Below are 18,801 nucleotides of genomic sequence, written 5' to 3' on the forward strand. Positions count from 1 at the left end.
CATCCCTAACCCAGTATGATTTTAGTGAGCCAGGCAACCACTTATCATGGGTGTGACCAAGATTCCCACAGTCCCATAAAGTTCATTTACAGCCACCGGTCCTGACTCTCAGTGCTCTGTGCTGTAATTTACCCCTACATGTCTTCTAAGAGCCCAGCAGAGAAAGTGATGGAAATGCTGCTGCTCAAAACTGACCTCCCATAATCTGGCAAATTCTCTCGTTCAGCACGGGTCAGGTCCCAAGGATGCCAGACTAGAGAGGTTCAACCTGTATTTAATTCAAAACTAGTACTTAAAGGCACACCAATTTCAGGAGATTTATCAGTAACAGCTGTGAAGCACGGCGTTACTGTTAGAGTGGCACAGCATAAACTGCACAGTACCACACTGCCCCCTACATTTGATCAGCTTAGCAGCTACCAGCTTGGCTGTAGCCAGCCTGCTTATCCACATGATCATTAGGAGGTACATGTAGCAATTACAGCATCAGCAACCATGTCAGAATAATGCCAGCTGTTGTCATCTCCCATCACATGGACCTTCCTTGTACTCGTCTATCATGTTTAGCAATCTTGCATTTCTCATTAAATACACGGCAGCTTCTTTGTGACCAGTAACTGATATCCTGGTGTGATATTCTTAGCTAAAAACACACCCTCTATTAGATACTTAATCTGTTTTAGATACATGGATCACAAGGAGGGTCAGATGTGACATCTGCCTGCTGCCCGTTCTGTGGTTTGACAATCCCTGTTCCTTTTAAAGAAATGGGTCCTCTCTCCTGTCCTGGTGGAAAGGGCTCACGCAGACAGGGAGAGCTGACATGCTCTCACCAAGTGCTGTCAAATGCACAAAGTCAACAAACTGGAAAAAGAGAAGATTGTCTGCCTTTTCTTTACTCTCTTTTGGTTCCAGTCACTTAACTCCCACTATTTTATAGTGCCCAAGAGCTGGACGGGTACCTGGCAGGAGACTTGTCCAAGTCTGGGCTAGCTTACAAGAGGAATTGCAGACGTGACAACAATCAAGAGCAACGACAGTGGAAAAGAGGCTGCGGCAAGGAGAGCTGATGTTTACAGCGGATTCTGTGGTCACTTAGCACTGGTGTGCATAGTCTGGGGATTGTATTTGAGCCCCGCCCCGCAACACACACACAGTGCCCAACCCCATGTGGGCTGTGCTGTATTGCAAGACGAGGTTTTCGTTCTAGACACAGGTCTCATTTAACTTGAATGTGTCCCTGTAAGAATTTATGTATTGGGCACACGTCTCCTCAGTCATTCAGGTCAAGTTACAGGACCAGAGTTTACTCTTTCCTCGTTTTATTCTCACCCCCCATTCTCCTTTTCCCCACGTCTTTACCCCAGTTTCCCCAGCCAACCCTGTCTCTTCCCCCAGGTTTCATCCTTGGTCTGATTACTTACATTTTCAAACTTCTGAGGATCAATTTCTTTTTCAATCAGGGGGAGAATGGCTCCAAGTTGTCTTTCAAACTCCACTCCCTCAGCTTCGACAAACAAACCACAGGCCTGGGCGGCTAGCCTCTTGTGTGAGCTCTGCCAACGGGCAGGAAGAATCATGAAGTCTTGTTTTAACACCCAGAAACCACCACTCTAACACAGCCCAGTGAATAAGGCACTCGCTACATGTTCAGTAGTTAGTAGTGATTTGGAGTGGCTCTGTTCTGCACATGCAAACTAGGACAACCTTAAAAGAAACGGCTTTCCAGAGTGGGGAATAAATCATGTTCTGAAAATCAGGCCTCTTTATGGTGTCTCAGACTGGGATCCTAAAACATGAAATATCCACAGCTGTGTAGGAAAATGTAAGCTCACATCATAGAGCTGAACTTGGAAGAATGCTAATTTTTAGCAAGTACAGTAAACCCCTGAGATATGCACAGGTTAACGCAACTGCCACTCCAACAGAAGCAGTGAAACAGGCTGACTCCTGCCACCCCTGACAAGAACGGTCTCCCAGTCCCCAGGAATGGTGACAAGCTGGGAACCCTGGCTCCCTTTCAGTGGTGGGACCTGGGAAATTGACCAGCACATCGCTGGTCTATTTCTCAGGTTCCGCTAGAGGAGGGTAGGGATAACCTGGTTCCCAGCTCCCCACTGCTCATGACTAACTCCCCAAGTTACCCAAAAATTCATCTTATGTGGGGTTGCGAAGGATGCAACCTCCAGGTAAGTCAGGGGTCTACTGTATCCAAACCTACAGGGTACTGAAGCAGCTTGTTCACAGCTTCAGACTATTTATTTGGTTAGCCTATTGTAGATAAAAGAGCTCAGATGGAGATTCCACTTTGCCTATGCTGGTGAGAAGCCAGCAGAACCACTCAAATCAGGACTGGAGCCAAAAGGGCTCTAATCTGCTACATAGAGAAGATGAACAAAATTAACACCAACCACCAGTTACCAGGCTCAAATTCAAAGATTAGGATTTTGCTCAAATTTCACCACCAAAATAGCGGTAGGCAAACACTAAACAAGGAGAGTTGTTCAACCCAAATGGTGAACACTAAGAAAGCCATAAGCACGTAAAACAAGGCAGGTTCCAATGGCAATTCTTCCATAACCTTACTTATGGCAGCCACTCCACTGAACCTACTGAAGACTGCATCTACATCGCTTTTGCTCTCCTTGCCTGCCAGGACTGGGCAGGACAGTGGAGTTTCACACGCTGTTACTCTGGGACTGGTGTACTCCACTGCCTCTTTCCTGAACCATCACACAAGTTTAACAGATCACACCAGCTACCCTCAGAAATTAAACATTTACAAACCCTTCATTTGCTCCAAGCCTGTTCTCCCAATGAAAAGAGCTGGGATGCTTGGAAAAAAATCAATACCTTCTTGCTGTTAAACCAGGTGGTGACTAGCGAGAACATCAGATCTCGGTTTGCAGAGTTTACTTTAACAAGCAGAGATTTGTTTGCCATGGCAGCCATCTTCTTGCACTTGGCCGAATCGTCATTTACCATCATCATACAGAGAGGCACAAAGAACAGCCCACAGTACTGATGAAGCAATCCCTGAAAGGAAACAAAATCAATTCATTACTGCCCACCTCCAGCAAGCTTTCCACGTTTAAACCATTTTATTTTGCCCACACCCACAAACAAGAGGATTCCTGACACCCAAGTCGAAGCCCAAAGAGCGAAAGCCCAGCAGAAAGTTCCTTCAGGAGTTGGAGCACAAGGCTTAGACTTTGAAGCCCTGTGCCTGCAGGTCTGCCACAGACGTCTTGTGAAACCTTCAGCAAGCCTTATTTTTCAGAGTTAAACGCCAGCAGGAGCCATCCAATCAACCCGTCTGCCCTCCTGTACAGGCCATTCGTCTCCACTCAGAAACCTGTGTATCGCTTTTTTCCCAGCCTGGCCCTTTTTAAATGGAGTCTTCCTTGCAGGACAGCACGGAGGACACAATTTTGAACAGCCAAATGGCATCCGCCGCACAGTGCGACCTCATACACATGGGGTGTGGGAGGTCACGCTGAGTGAAGGATGCCTTTTTGTGGAGTGAAACAGAATCCCTGTGTGGAGCAGTCTGGGGTGCTGTGTCCTTGCCGCAACCCCACCTGCTGGGGTTCTCAACCCAGTTCAGGAACTTCTACATTAAACACAAAACTAGCTGGACTAAAGCTTTTCCGTCCTCAGGAGACTAAAATGCGGCATGCCACAGGCAGAGAGCCGAAGAGACCGAGGTGCCGCTAATACCCAAGGCTCTTGTCAAGGCAGGGAATCAGTCAGCCTCTCTGTGCATCCAGTCAGTCCCTATCTCACAGGAATATAGGGGTGGGGGAGATAAATACGTGAAAGACTGTCAGGTGCTTGAGCATCGTTGGAATGGGGGCCAGCCACATACAGTCCAGGTGTCCAAACTGTGGTCCCGAAACCTAGGGGGCTCAGAGGAACATTGGGAGGGGAGAGGCATGGCAGGCGCAAGGCCAGCTCCGGTGGGGGGTGAGGAGGGAGCACCACCCAGCCCTAGTCTGCCTGCAGCCAAAGCTTCCCTCCACCCCCGGCTCTGCCGGCAGCCAAGCTCCACACCTCATCCCCTCTCTGCCCCAGCACAGCTCCAGCTGTCGGCCCAGCTCCTCCCCCATCCCCAGTTCTGACCACAGCGTAGTAATGGAGGGGCTGGGGGTGTGGGCAGTAAGGGGATGGACAGGTTCCACGACTGGTAGATTGGGGCCTGAGAGGAAAAGTTTGGGCATGAGAGGGAAGGATGGCATTGGTTTGCTGCATGATGTCCCTTTCTTCCCATTGCCCCTCCTGCCTAGCTGCATTCTTCCCCAATCTCGCCAGTCCAGCTGTGTTTCATTTCTCACTTTTAGCATTTCTCGTTAACTCTGGCTACATCTCCACTACGACAGACGTTCGATTTTTATTAAAATCGATTTTGTAATGCTGGGTTTTATAGAAGTATCCTCGCCTCCCCATGAAGTCAACTTACTGCTGCCACACTGAATCACCAAACATCGACTGTTGCAGCAATGCTTTGTGGGAACCTGTCCCACAGTTCTCAGCCCCATAGCATTCTGGGTATTTTCGCTGGTGCAGTATGGGAAACAAATGCCCCTCAAGTGGTTGTGGGCATGTGACGTTATCTTCCCACATTGCTTTCCATAGGAGGGGAATGAGGGCAATGCAAACGGCCATTTTTTTCAGAAACTACGTCAGGCAGGGGACTGTCATACTGCCCTGGGATCACCCAGCTGACTGTGCCATCTCAACTGGCCCTCCAGCCACTCTGCCCCATCTTGAAGCCAGAAACATCCTCCCTGAAAACATTACAGGAACAGATTACTGCTTGAAGAAAGAGAAGAATAGTAAACTTGAGGAAAGTGCAACTTTCTAACAACTAAAGCCAACTCCCTCAGGCAGGGGAAAGAAGACAATCTATGGTGCACTGAGTTAGAAAGGATTTTTGGCTCCCCACTTCACTACACCCACGTGTTCAATGGTGGGCATGGAGTACACCAAATTTCCCCGTGCCAGAATAACTCCGTGCCTTAGGATCACCCAGGTGTCTGCGCCATCTCAATTGGCTCTCCAGCCACTTTTCTGCCCTTGAAAGCACCGCCACCTGGGCAGAATGGTACAGCTTCCACCTGATAAGCCAACTAGCACTCCAGGCAGGGGAATGCCATATCGCCCTAAGATCAACCAGGTGACTGTGTCATGTCAAATGGGCCTCCAGCCACTTTTCTCCCCTTGAAAACCAGAAACATCCTCCCTGAAAATATTGCAGGAACAGATTACTGCTTGCGATATCCGCCTCCCGGACAGTCTATAAGGGGTGTTGTGCGGTGGGTGGGGAAGTGGTTGAAGGGCCAGTTGACAGGGTCCCTTCAGCAGGTTGCTGTCGAGGAGGGCCAGCCCCAAATGCCTCTGACTGTCAGGGCTGGCCCTCCGACTGGCTGTAAGGGCTGTCATGGGAGTGCTGGATATCACAAGCTGTAATCTGATACCCATCAACAGCCAGCCCCCTGAAATCTCTGCCGTGGGAAGAGATGTCCCCCGCGGCGACGGCCAGCCCCCAGAAACCTTTGCTGCTGTGGGGACCTCCCCCCGGCAACAGACAGCCCTTGAAAATCTTTCCCGCCTTTGGAGCCTTCACTGCGCACAAGCGGTGGGCTTATTGGGTCAGGCGCCAATGTGGTTTGGCACAGGATAGACCCTGACTGCATGGCACCTGTAGGGAGGGGAGGCTGCCCTGTACAAATGCGAACTGCAGAGAAGAATTTCTGGGCCTCTCATACAAGCACAACCCCCACAGCTGAGCCGCCACATGGTACAGTGGGGAAAGAGCTGGTGCCAGCGCTGAAAAATAATCTTGGCCTCTCCTGCTATACCCTGTGCAGGGAAGAAGCCACCACTCTGTGTTGGGGCTATTTTTTTCATGGGTTGATGCGACTGACGCGCTGATAATAAATAAATAAGTTTCTCAGCCTCTCATACAAGCATGACTCCCCACAGCCCACCCACCGGGGGCGTCCTGGTACTGAATTCAAATGCACAGGCTTCCTGTTACCTAATTCCTGTGCATGTGGAGAGCAGTGGAGATGGAAGTGGCCAGAGCAGACAAGCATGGGGAATTGTGGGATACATACGGGACACCTCTGGAGACTAATAAAGTCGATTTAAAGACATGGCATTTCCACACTAGCCTCAATTCAAACTTTTAAATTCAAACTTTACGCTACGCCCAGTCGCTTTCAACAGTGTGATATCATCAACCTTAGCTCTCCCTAAAATCGACCTAATGGTATTTACAATGAACATTGTAAAATTGAGCTAACTGCCTTAAAATTGACTTTATCATATAGTGTAGACATAGCCTCAAACATCTCCAAGTCAGTTTAAGCAAGTTCTAGTGCATGCACAGGCACCATTTTGCATGTACAATGAGCAAATCTGACATGGAACCACTGAAAGACAATCAGTGTGAAACTCCAGGGTATCATTTCAGTGATCACTTTTTAGAGTGGAACCAACACTAATGCTCTGAGAACGGTCATCACTATGTGCTAGGAGAGGCTGTGAACAGCCAAGTGCATCCAGTCCTAACGCATCTACAAACCAAGCTGCTGGAGAGAATTGAAAAGCACTGGTTGTTTGATGCTTGAAACAGACACGTTACCTGAGGGAACATTTCAAAGAGGTAAGCAATCATCTCCAATGCAGACTCCCTTCCTGTCTCATAGTCATAACTGGAAGAAAATAATTAACAAAATAGAGCAGGTCAATATCTTCCAAAATCGAAAGAAATTCAGAAAACTGCAAATATTTTGGGTGTCTCCAAGATATTTGAGCAAACAGCTCTTGGTAATCAAGGTATGTTCCACAGTGAAGACAGAAGTTGTTCAGCTGGCTCAACTGAAGACTCATGCATTTGAAGTGAGATAATAAAAAGCCAGCCTTATTTCCCCCAGAGAAGTACCTCTCTGGCACCCCAAGGACACCACTGGGAAAGTAAGGTACTTCTCGGTGGGGGAACGGTACCAGAAGCCAGCCTGTCTTATTACGGGTTCCACTGGCAGAATTCACCACACCCAAGAGGACACGCTGATGAAGATCGCAGCCGCAGAGACTGGGTGCGCACCCTGAAGAGAGCACCTGCCCACGCGACCACTGCCCAAGCGGACAGGTGAGTAGGATCTTACCAAATACACACCATTGGGGATTCGAATGCCATGTGTTACCTACTTATGTGAGGGAGGGAAGGGGACAAAGACTTCCCTGGGCACCTACTGCGGGCTATCTGGGACTTGAGTTGGGGCACTTGGGAGTAAGCAACCCCAGTGACCACTTACTAAATCTCCCAGAGCTCACATACAGGGATGGGAACGGGCAGTCTGTCAGCGCTGCTCTCCCACCCCTCGTTTAGTGGCCAACACCACTGAGTCAGCCTGGCAGGTATTGGAATATGTTCCTGGCACCAGGAGTAAATCAGGATCTCCTCCAGCAAGGAGGAAGCTGAGGAGGAACGGTGGCTCATCTGCGCTAATCCCAAAGCGGTGCAGTGTACGCACTACCCCATACCCAGGTCTGCGCCGTCAGCCGTGGGCTAGTCCCTTGTCACTAGTTAACAGTCAGGCAAATCCACTTGCCCTTGTCCACTCTGGGCCTCTCCTAATCCAGCAAGATCAAAATTGCAGCAGTGTTTACACTGAGCTGCGGTTCAGACTAGGGCGACGTTTGCAGAATGCGGCGTAACAGCCCTGTATGGATGCTGCTGTGCTGAACTAAAACGTTTGTAAGTCTGTATTAGCGCAGTCCCCTGAACAAGGCTGCACTCAGCTGAATTTGCAGTATCCATACAGGCAGTTAGCACACAGCACTGTGGTGCCCACCACAAGCCGCTGCCACAGCGCTGACCATGGTGGCGTGCAGGCAAGCCTGCAGTGCAGCTGACCGACCCTTAACAGTAAACAAAGCCGGACTTTGGTTGTAGAACAGCAACAGGCAACACCAGTCCAGACCTTAAGGAAAGAACGGTGGGTGAAAGGACCTATTTGCCACAAATGGTCTTTAACTTGTTTCCAACAAAGGGAATATTCTACTTCTACACCCAGAAAAACGAGGCCCCCACCCTGCCTCCCTCACGCTCAGGAGCGGCATCACTGGAATCAATACTTGCACAAGAAAGCCCTTCTCAAAAATGCACAACAACTCACTTCAGCTGAGCAAATATAAACTCCAAATTGGGTTTCAGCTGGTCACCCAAGGGATAGTCCAGAATGTATTTTAGGTAAATCTGAAAAAAAACAGACAGGCAGATAAGGGAGAATGACAAGAAACACAGGGATAAACTTGTGAAAACAATGACGAGAGCAAAGCTGTTGGCAACAAACCATTAACACCACACACAGCCCTCCCTTTCATGGATAAGATAGGGGCTCATTCTGCAATGCATCACACCATCTCACCTTCCACTGATGTGGATGGAGTTTCAGGCACTCAGCACCTTGCAAGATCAGTCCCATAAAAACTTAGGTGACATAGCAACATCACAGGAGCACTATCACTTATGCCAACCTAACCCCCTCTGTGCAGGCAGTGGGTCAACGGACATATGCTCCCAGTGACCTAGCTACTGTCTGTGCCCTGGGGAGAAGGAGTTTCTAGAAGACCAAAAAAAAAAAAAGAAACCACCAAACCACCCTCTGCTGCTGCAGAGTGCATCTACAGTATGTGGTTATGATGGCACAGCGATGTCGTCACAGGTACACTGCTATGGACCCTGCAGTGCAGACAGCCTCAATAATGATGATGCAGCCAGCACTTACCAATTTATGATGTCTATTAAAAATGACAGACTCAACAACCTCCGTTTAATTTAAATGTTGAACTAAAACCCACTTGGGTACATCTCTGATGTTCAGATCATCAGCTGCCTCCATGACACATCTGCCCATTTATAGTAACAGATGCATAGTTCTTTTCAAGCCAGAAGGGATCACCACTGTGATCATTTAGCTTCACCGCCCGCCTAACACAGGCCTTTGAATGTTACACAGAAGCTGCTGTACAGTAGTCCCCCGAGTTATGCGAGGGTTGTGTTCCCACACACTCTCACATAACGCTAATTTCGCGTAAGTCGGGGGGTGGCTTTTTCCCCCAGCAGAATGCACATTCTGCAGCCGGGGAAGCAGCAGGAGCACCTGGAGCTCCTTTTGAAAGGTACATCCTGGGGTGGGAGGGGGCAGGTGGGGAAGGTTACGCCTGGCGGGGGGTCGGGGCCAGGGGAGAGTGACGGGGGGGTTAAGCCTGAGGTGGGTTAGGGCTGCAGGGGACTGGAGTTGAGCTGGGGCCATGCAGCCCTGCAGGGGGTTGAGGTGGAGCTGCATGAGGGAGGGAGAGAGGAAGGGAGGGAGCCATAGCCATGTGGGGTTTGAACCGGGGCCGCGTGTGGCCGAGGGGCTGAGCCAGGGCCGAGGGGAGCAGGATTCTGAGTTGCTGTTAACTCGCATTAATGCAAGTTAAGCGCAACTCGAAACTGCGCATTTCGGGGGATTACTGTACCAGCTACAGAAGCAATTTTTGCAACTCATCCACTCTTGATGTAAAGACTTCACGTGACAGGATCCACCACACGCCATGAAGACTGCTCCAAAGGTTAATTACTCTGACAGTTAAAAAAGACACTATAGCGCTAGCTTAAATTTACATGGAAGATGTTTTAAAGTCACACTTGTCATCACAATGCAGGGAAAAAAAAAAGTCCCAGTGGTCATCTTGGCTTCAAATTCTTTCATAAGAAAACATTTTCCTTTCTTGAGAGCCAAATACAGCAAGGCAAAAACTGGTCTTCCCAGCTGGCAAATTTCTTTGCTGTGTCCTGATGCTCCTCCCTTGGCAGTGGGAAGGCCGGGCCTCCTCAGATAGTTGTGTGTGGCCTTGTCCTGGCCAGGGTGCTTTCCACAGGGACTTGGAACACAGTGCTGGGTCATCTTGCCTGCCTGATGCTCCAGGGCTGGCCACCCAAATAGTGGTGCTGGGGTCCAACCAGAGTCCGGGGGCTGGGGATGCAGCGACCGCACTGCCTGAGCTTCAAGGCTAGAGCTTCAAAACACCCCACATCTGACTGGCTGGTGCTGGAGCCAGGGGTTGTGGGCTTTGAGCACGAGGGGTCGGTCTGAGGGGCAGGGGGGCGAGTCTTCCCAAGTGGTCAGGACCTCAGATGCCCAGGGGGCCGAGTGATCTCAAAAAGGTTCATGTACAGAGGATTTTTTTTTTTTTAAATTCCACTTTCAGCCTCCCAATCTGGAACCACATTCCTCTGTTCTACTACTTAAATACTACCCCTTCCCTTTCCAAACGCAACCTGAGACTCCATCCAGGGTACTGCAGAGCCAACCAGTTAGCACGGAGAAAGAAAGTCAGATTCAGCTCATACTACAATATTTATCCCTTTGTCCTCCTACAACTCAGGTCCTAATTGAGCAAAGCAGTGACGTAGGCACTGGTCTTTAAGCATGGGAGAAACAACATCCTAAGACAGTTCTGGTTCTTTAGATTAAGTACATATTTGAGTGTCACGCTGAGTCAGGGCTGTGATGCTGCTCCTTATCAGACAGCAAATTATTATCCGAAATGTAAGAAGTTGTTCAGAGAAGGGAAACAAACACAACAGAGATGGCACTTGTTTGTCCTACAGAGGTGCGGGAAGGAGATGAATAAGGGACAAGTTCATAAAATAATGAATGGTTTACAGAGGGTAGGTTGGATGCTTCTGCTTTCCCCATCTCATACAGCAAAAACAAGAAAAAGTGGGGAATGCAGCAAAATTAAATGTAGGAAAAACAAAAGGAAATATTTTTCATTCATGCAATGAGTGTCTAGAACTCACTGCCGCATGGAGTGATCAAGGTGGAGAAACTATAAATTCAAAAAGGGATTCAGCAGAGTTAGGACATGTCTACACAGCAGTCTTATTTCAAAACAAGTTATTCTGGAAGAGCTGTTCTGGAAGAGCTCATTTCAAAATAGCACTGTGGCACACAAAATGCATTTTGAAATAGCACTTAGCTATTTCAAAATACAGTGTCTGCACGGAGCCTATTTCGAAATAGAGCCATTAGGTGCACTATGGCTTATTTCGAAGTAGGCGCTATTTCTCATGGAATGAGGTTTACCTGTTTCAAAATAAGGTTGTGTTGTGTAGACCCTAGGGCCATGTCTACTCTAGCCAAAAACTTTGAAATGGCCATGCAAATGGCCATGTCAAAGTTTACTAATGAAGCGCTGAAATACATATTCAGCGCCTCACTGGCATGCGGGTGGACGCGGCACTTCGAAATTGACGCGGCTCGCCGCCACGCGGCTCATCCCGACGGGGCTCCTTTTCGAAAGGACCCCGGCTACTTCGAAGTCCCCTTATTCCTATGAGCAGATGGGAATAAGGAGACTTTGGAGGTGCTGGCGTCCTTTCGAAAAGGAGCCCCGTCTGGACGAGCCGGGTCAATTTCGAAGTGCCGCGGCTGCCCGCATGCTAATGAGGTGCTGAATATGTATTTCAGTGCTTCATTAGTAAACTTCGAAATGGCCATTTGCATGGCAAATTCGAAGTTTTTGGCTAGTGTAGACGTAGCCTAGGATACTTATTTCAAAATAACAGCTGTTATTTGAATTAACTTTGCTGTGTAGGCCTATCCCTTGAGCAGGAGTGGTCAACCCACAGCAATTTGAGCAATCAAATGTGGCTCCTGCTGGGAGCTGCGTGCTGGGAGTGCCATCCGCGGCTCTGTGCACGTGCCCCAGTGCCTGACGGGAGAAGCATGTGGCAGCAGCGGCTCTGGTGAGTCACCAGCACTGAGTTAGAGCAGGGGGTAGGGATGCTGGGGGTGCCTGGCCCTGGGGGAGGGGGAAGACACTGAGTTAGAGCACGGGGGTGCCTGGCTCTGGAGGAGGGATGAGGGACTGAGTTATAGCAAGGAGCTGAGGGTGCCTGGCTCTGGAGGAGGGGAAGGGGATTGGTTTAGAGTTATATGTTCCTCTGAAGCATCTAGCGTGGACAGAACACCACAGAAGATCTAATCTGGCAGCTCCTCGGACATGAGGCCAGTTTTGGGCTGCGGGCTAGAAGCTGAGCGGTTACCCATCCTTAGCACCATCCATAGGAGAGACTCCGTTAATGGGGTTTTATTAAAATAGCATGCAAAGCTTCAGGAAAGAAACTGCCTTCTACCAACCTGCCGGCACTGGACACGCACTGGCTCGCTCTGGCCTGTAATGGCAAACTTGGCCACCTTCTGCATGACGGCATCGATTTCAGGAACAATCAGCTTTCTGGATAAAATTGCCTTTAAAAAAAGTGTGAAAGTGCAGGGTGAGTGAGTCCCGGATGCAACTAGGGGCAAACATTTTGGTGTTTTTTTTAACTTCTGCTTTTGAGTATCGTTATTGGCAGAGCAATGCTTTTTAAAGGTGGTAGCCTGCAAAGTCAGGTCTGCTTTTGCTGGAGGACCTGGAGCATGTTCATTGTGAGCTCACTTGAAGGAACTGGAATTGTCAAATCTTTAAACACAGGCATCTTTTATCCAAAAATGTTCATGAGTCATTGAAGTTGAATGTGTTAACAAAACAGCTCCAAGAAATAGTTTTAAACTCCACGTTGTTCTACTTTTACTCTAACAACTCTTGTGAGTATATCATTTTACTAATTCTCTGATCATAGCAGATTTGTCTTATCTAGAAAGAACCTGCATTTCTAATGTTAAAGTCAAGCAGAAAAACTTCCTGGCATTCTTGATAACAAAGGCACTTTAAACAGGCATTCTAGAATCATCCACCCGATGTGCGTTAACATGTAGAAAAAGCAAGCACTTTCCTGTATACAATTCACCAATTGTAAACCAAACCCACATCTATTACAATACCTTTAGAAGACCAAAGGCGGTGGCTTGACGAGAAGAATCATAGATATCTTCTTCAGCATAGCCAAGAAGCACCTGGAGCTGTTTCTCTGTTACATGACTCTTTGTATTCCTCACAAGTATAGTTACACACTGCAAATTCAAATCAGATATTGTAAGATGAGTAACCAAGGTGGGAGATCAAATACACGCCAACATATTCTACAGAACATCAGCCCCTGAATCTAATAGGGCTAGTCACAGGAATTAAAAGCCTGTGGAATAGGGAGCAGCTTGAGGAAAAAAATCATTCCTCACTTCTGCTTAGAGTTATTTGTCCTGTAACTACCTCCTGGATAATATAATTCAGTAAGGCGTTTTTGAGATAACATATCTCAGAAGGATGCTACACAAACAAAAGATTACTGCTATTAATTGCACTCTTTTACGCTCATTTCATGTGCAGGCTTTTAAATACAATTAAATTAAAAATGATCAAGCAGAAGTGACATCTATCAAAAAGCTGTTTCAGTGAAACAAAAGTGTCCAGGTAACAAGCTTCCATAACACTTTGCTAACACAAAAAACTCAAGCCCTTTTTATTAGATTTTCAGTGAACACAGACAATTTCTTCCTGCCCTGATCCATGCAGCCGGCCATACACAGACTCCAAGATTGAGGGAGCCACAGTTGGACCAGTCCATGAAATTAACATTAACTTTCTACTTGGGCCCACTTACTTTGAAACAGTTCACCACCAAATGGAAGTTCTGGCCCTTGGCTGCTCCTGACTTTGCAAAATCCTTCAGCAAGAGGAAAAGCTGCTTGGTAAGTTGCTCTATGTTCTTTTCAATAGAAGGCAAAGGGAACTTTAAAATCCACAACAAAGATTGCAGAGCACCAGTGGTCACCTGAATGTGGGAGCAAAAGAATGACAACACATGCGATTAGCAGCAGTTAAAGAGCATCCCCCAGTCTGTAATTACTAGCAGGCTCACATGACCATCAAGAGCTGAATTAGCATGTAGGCTAAGCTCTACAAAGCCTTTTAAAATGGAGGTGGCTAGTCAACCTGACAGGAAAGGTAATATACTGCACACAGCAATCTGCGGCCACCATTTTCAGATGTGGTTGGTGATTTTTGCTGCCTAGCTTGAGCCCCTCCTTAGGGTCTGGTTTTCAGAGGGCGGCTGCTCAGCTTTTTCTGAAAATCAGGCTCCGTTCACGAGTCTCATTTTGATCTCCCAAAAATCACAAGTGACAGGAAAAGCTCGGCCCCAGCGCTTGTTGGTAAACTAGTCGAGCCAGCAGTCACTGTCTCATGTGCCTTTATGTTCTGGTGAAAACAGAGTGCTAAGGTCCAACTCTGCCTTCCTGAGCACATCAAAATCTGCAGAGGGAAGGGTTTCTTTGGTCACTAGGAGACAACACTCATTTGGAGAAGGTACTAATGGACTGATGAGAAGGCAACAATTAGCACAACGTCTGCCCCATATACCAGCACACAAATGACAACGTCAGAGATCTCACCTCACGTAGAACCTACCCACTGTCAAGCACCACGTGCAGGTACTTTGCTAAGAAACCTTTCTGCTTCTGCAGCTTTCTTCCTCTTCCAAAAAATACAATTTAAATATCCAACTGCGCCTGTTCCCATCAGACATGCTGGGATTTACTGAGACAGGCACACCCAGCACTTGACAGGATTAAGCCAGTTATGAAGCACTGCAACTGATTTTTGTCAGACTATCTACTCAGTCAGCACTGGGTTAAAGCGCAGATTGATCCCCTGGCACTCAGAATCCAGGAGATTATACCTAAGGCTGCGAGTTTTGTCACGGGGGTCACTGATTACATGGCTGTCTATGATCTCTGACTTCTGTGGCGGCTGTCATGACCGGCTCCAGGGCTGCTCCAGAAGCTCAGGCAGGCCCAGGGCCTCATCTGCTGCTGGAGCAGTCACAGGCCACCACCCCGTTCCCACCTCAGCAGCAGGAGGCATTTGGGTGGGGGGCAGAGAAGGGGCTGAGGGCTCTGGGTACTGCTTACCTTGGAGTTCCCCAAAAGCAGCCACGTCATCCTCCCTTTCAACTCCCAGCTCTACCCGCTGCCTCAGCCTGCGGGCACCGTCCCAGCCGCTCCCACTGGCCGCAGTTCCCAGCCAATGGGAGGTGCCAAACTGGCAGAGCATGGAGCTAGGAGCTTAGGGAGGGACATGTTACTGCTGCCAAGAAGCCGGGTAAGGAAGCCTGTCAGACCTGCCAAATCCTCCTGTCAAACACCAGAAGTCTTGGGCTGCTCCCACCCGAGCAGTTGCAGTGCCCCCTCCACTGCCTCCAGCACTGCAGCCCACTCTTGTGCACCTGCCGTGTTCCCAGGCTGGCCCCACAAACACCTGCAACACCTCCTGCCCTGCCCTGCCCTGCCCGTGGTGCCCCCGGGCTGTCCTCCCCCAGCAGCATCTCTGCCTCCCGCCTCAGGCACCTGCAGCACTCCCTCGGTTCACCCAGGTGCACAGCATCAGTCGCGGGCAGGTCACCGGGCTGTGAATTTTTGTTCACTGCCCATGACCTGTCCAAGACTTTTACCACAAATACCCGTGATTAAAACGTACGCTATTTACCCCTGCGCACTACAGAGGGAAAAGGGCATGTGGGGCTGACAGGGGAGAAGTCGAGCTAAGGAGTTAGGGAAACCCTGGGAGCCCCAAGTTTAGCTAACTGGGGTGGCTGCAAGGCAGACAAAAGAACCTGTGGGAGGCTGCCTCCCAAGGCAGGTAAGCCGGTACTGAGAGCGGCTGCCCTACAGACAGACGAGTGCAACTGTAGCAGCCTTAAGACCAGGTCCTGCTCCTGGGCAGTTTCTATCACAGTAACAGAACAAAGGGCGCGGGGTGGAGAGAGGAATGTGAAAGGAAGTTTGTCTGCTGGGAAGGGGGGTGGGAATTTTGGGTTTCCTGTTTTATTATCAGTGTAAGTGAATTACACATGCAGAGATGCCAGAGTAGAGTAACACCCCGCAACACAGACAACCTCATCTGCAGAAGCCGCAGCACAAGACGTGCAGAGACAACGTCAGCTGCCCTTCGTCTCTGACCTGAAAGGAATACTTTTTTGGGAGCAACTGGGCAGAGGCCGTCTCTCGGCCTGTTCGACCCTTTGACTCTGCTGAGCCTTTCCAGCAAGGAAGCTAGTTATGACAATGGTGACAATTGCTAGACCCAGATCAAGAGCAGCACCGTATTTTGCAGACATCTAGCAGTACTTGCATGGTCAAAACAGCTCAGTGCTGACTTTGGCCATGTACAAACCAGCAACTCCAAGGCAAAATATTCAGCATCCCCTGGATTACAAACCTCCCAAGGTACCACAGCCTCCAATTATTTACCTTAACCTCTAAAAAATCAGGTTTGAAAACTGTGTTTTGTAGGTCAGGGACAATGTAGGGGAGTCTTTGAAATTGGTGGCTAGCCTGTATTCCGTACTGGAACTGATTAGAAGAGGCAAGAATACATTGGGCTTAAGCCCCTTACCTTTACATCTGTGGACTGCAGGCAATCTATAAGCAGCTGAACAAAAGGATCCAACATTTCTAAAACATGCTCCTCCGAGGAATTTATTTTGGACCTTTTGAGGCTCATGTGCAGCAACTATAGTGTTGAAAACACATTTTTCATTCATCACAAAGAGAGAACAAAGGGCTTAAAAAAATCCCAAAACACAAACTTTAGAACGAAGTAGAAACCATGCCACAGCACGTTAAGTCTTTGGCAAATAAATGCTCTTAGCAACACCCTAGAGCCCTTCACTGAAGTTACTTTGTGCAGCCAGCTCTGTTGTGCGCCCCCTCCCCGCACCAAAGGATCAGTGATTGTCGTTAGTACCAGAGCCAGACAGCGAGTATTTCTTCTTTTAAAGGAAAGCAATTGACCACCCAGCACTTGTTTCACCTCCGGGGGGACCCTTACCCTAAGTCCTGACTCAACCAAGATATGCTTGTTAGTCTTGCTGCTAACAGGAGCTTTCTGCCCTCCTCGAGCAGGGACTGGTTGAAGTAACAGGCAGCTTTCTGGTTGCAGACGAGGATCTGGCGGAGCTGGGGCTTTTGTTCTGCAAATTACCATGAGATGAAAGGTACTTTTAGTCTTTGATACCACTGGCAAGACTGCGAGCAGTGGAGAGAATTTCACTGCCTCTACTGAGGACAACAGACACCAAACAGAGCAAATTCAGGTCATGGCAGTGAAAGAATTGATGGAACAAACCACAGAGCACGTTTGTATCGATGAGGACTTATGAGTGTGTTTTTCTTGATGTAACATTTCTATTGTTTTTCTCATGTTTACTTTTCTTATTGATAAAAACTTCCTACACAGGCAAAATCTAACAGAGTTAGCATAATGCAAATTCAAAACTTCTCTTCAGAGACTGCCCAATCTGAGAGGCATTTATTTCAATTTCCAAACCTGATCCACAAGAACCAAACCTCACTTGTAATTTTTCAACTCGCCTTCCCTGTATCTGAGGCCACATGTACGTTACCTGGAAGATCGACCCACTCAGGATCAACCTGCTGGGGTTTGATTTCCCATGCCTCGTGGAGATGTGCAAAATCGACCTATCAGGGGCTGGCAGTTGACCCCTGTTCTCCTATCGCAAGGAGTAAGGGAGGTCAGTGAGAATGGCCAGGTAAGTTGAGTGCAGATAAGTTGATTGTAGCTACACAATTTCTATAGCTAGAATTATGTATCTGCAACTGACTTACCTTTCTAGTCTAGACCAGGCCTGAGAAACTTCTAGCTAAACTGAGAAAACTAAAACTTGAAACAAAAACTTGAGCAATGAAGCACCAAAATCAAACACTGTTCCAACAGGACAGCAGCATACAGGATAAAAGGACAAACTTCTAAGAACAGTCCTGTTTCTACCCTCTCCTAACCCTTGCACTTTCGGACGTTGACAGCCTTTGCTTTCAGAGGCCAATATAATTTGTCCAAACCAGGGATGAAGTGTAAATTTAAGGCTAAGAGAAGCATGAGGGAGAAACCCTCATATGTTTCGGGAAACTCGCAGACTTTAAGGTCAGAAGAGACCGTCATGATCCTTTAGTCTGACCTTCTGCACATTGCAGGCCACAGAACCTCAAACACGCCTGTAGAAGACCCCGACCACTGGCTGAGTTACTGAAATCTTCAAATCATGCTTTAGACTTCATGTTACAGAGACTCCATAAGTTACACTAGTTGAAACCTGCAAGTGAGCTGTGGCTCCTTCCTGATCCCAAAACCAGCAATTAGTTAGATCCTGAGGATGTGCAATAAACCCACCAGCCTGAGGAAAATTCCTTCTTGACTTCAAACATGGCAACTAATCAGACCCTGAGTGTGGGGACTGGACCCACCAGCCCTATACACAGGAAGGATTCACTGTAGTAACTCAGAGCCCTCCCCTGCCAGTGTCACACCACTGGCCACTGGAGATTTGCTGCTAGCAGTTGCAGATCAGCTCCTTGGCCTTGTAGGCAGCCTTGTTGTCCATCCCCTCCATAAAACTCACCACGCTCAGTCATGAAGCCAGTTAGGTTGCTGCCCCTCCCCACTGCTCCCTTCGGAAGGCTGTGCCAGGACTTCACTTTTCTAATGGTGAGGAACCTTTGTCTGATTTCAGAGTTAAGGTTACTGATGGCCAGTTTATGTCCTTTGTTCTTGTCTCCACCTTGGCGCTCATCTTAAAATAACCCCTCTTCCTCCTTCTAGGTATCGGTACAGAGCAGTACTCTCTCCCATCAGCTTTCTTTTGGTTAGGCTCAACAAGCCAAGCTCTTGGGGTCTCCTTTCAGAAGGCAGGATCTCCATTCCTTGAATCACCCTAGAAGCCCTTCCATGCCCCTTGTTCCAGTTTGAAATAATTTTTTCTAAACATGGGAGACCTCCCTC

General features: G+C 48.3%; 1 protein-coding gene across 1 annotated transcript in view; it reads right to left on the bottom strand.

Annotated features, from left to right (window-relative positions):
- UTP20 (UTP20 small subunit processome component) overlaps nt 1-18,801 on the bottom strand; it is a 94,330-nt gene that overhangs the window by 9,321 nt on the left and 66,208 nt on the right. Inside the window, exons 47-55 of the mRNA XM_075011254.1 lie at nt 16,834-16,975; nt 16,399-16,515; nt 13,607-13,777; nt 12,891-13,019; nt 12,204-12,314; nt 8,187-8,266; nt 6,650-6,719; nt 2,854-3,036; nt 1,425-1,556 (exon numbers count right to left, since the gene is read on the bottom strand). Of these exons, the coding sequence (XP_074867355.1) occupies nt 1,425-1,556; nt 2,854-3,036; nt 6,650-6,719; nt 8,187-8,266; nt 12,204-12,314; nt 12,891-13,019; nt 13,607-13,777; nt 16,399-16,515; nt 16,834-16,975 (1,135 nt within the window). The remainder of the gene's footprint in view (nt 1-1,424; nt 1,557-2,853; nt 3,037-6,649; nt 6,720-8,186; nt 8,267-12,203; nt 12,315-12,890; nt 13,020-13,606; nt 13,778-16,398; nt 16,516-16,833; nt 16,976-18,801) is intronic.

This window comes from Carettochelys insculpta, chromosome 1 (assembly GCF_033958435.1).
Source record: "Carettochelys insculpta isolate YL-2023 chromosome 1, ASM3395843v1, whole genome shotgun sequence".
In the NCBI taxonomy this organism is placed as follows: domain Eukaryota; kingdom Metazoa; phylum Chordata; order Testudines; family Carettochelyidae; genus Carettochelys; species Carettochelys insculpta.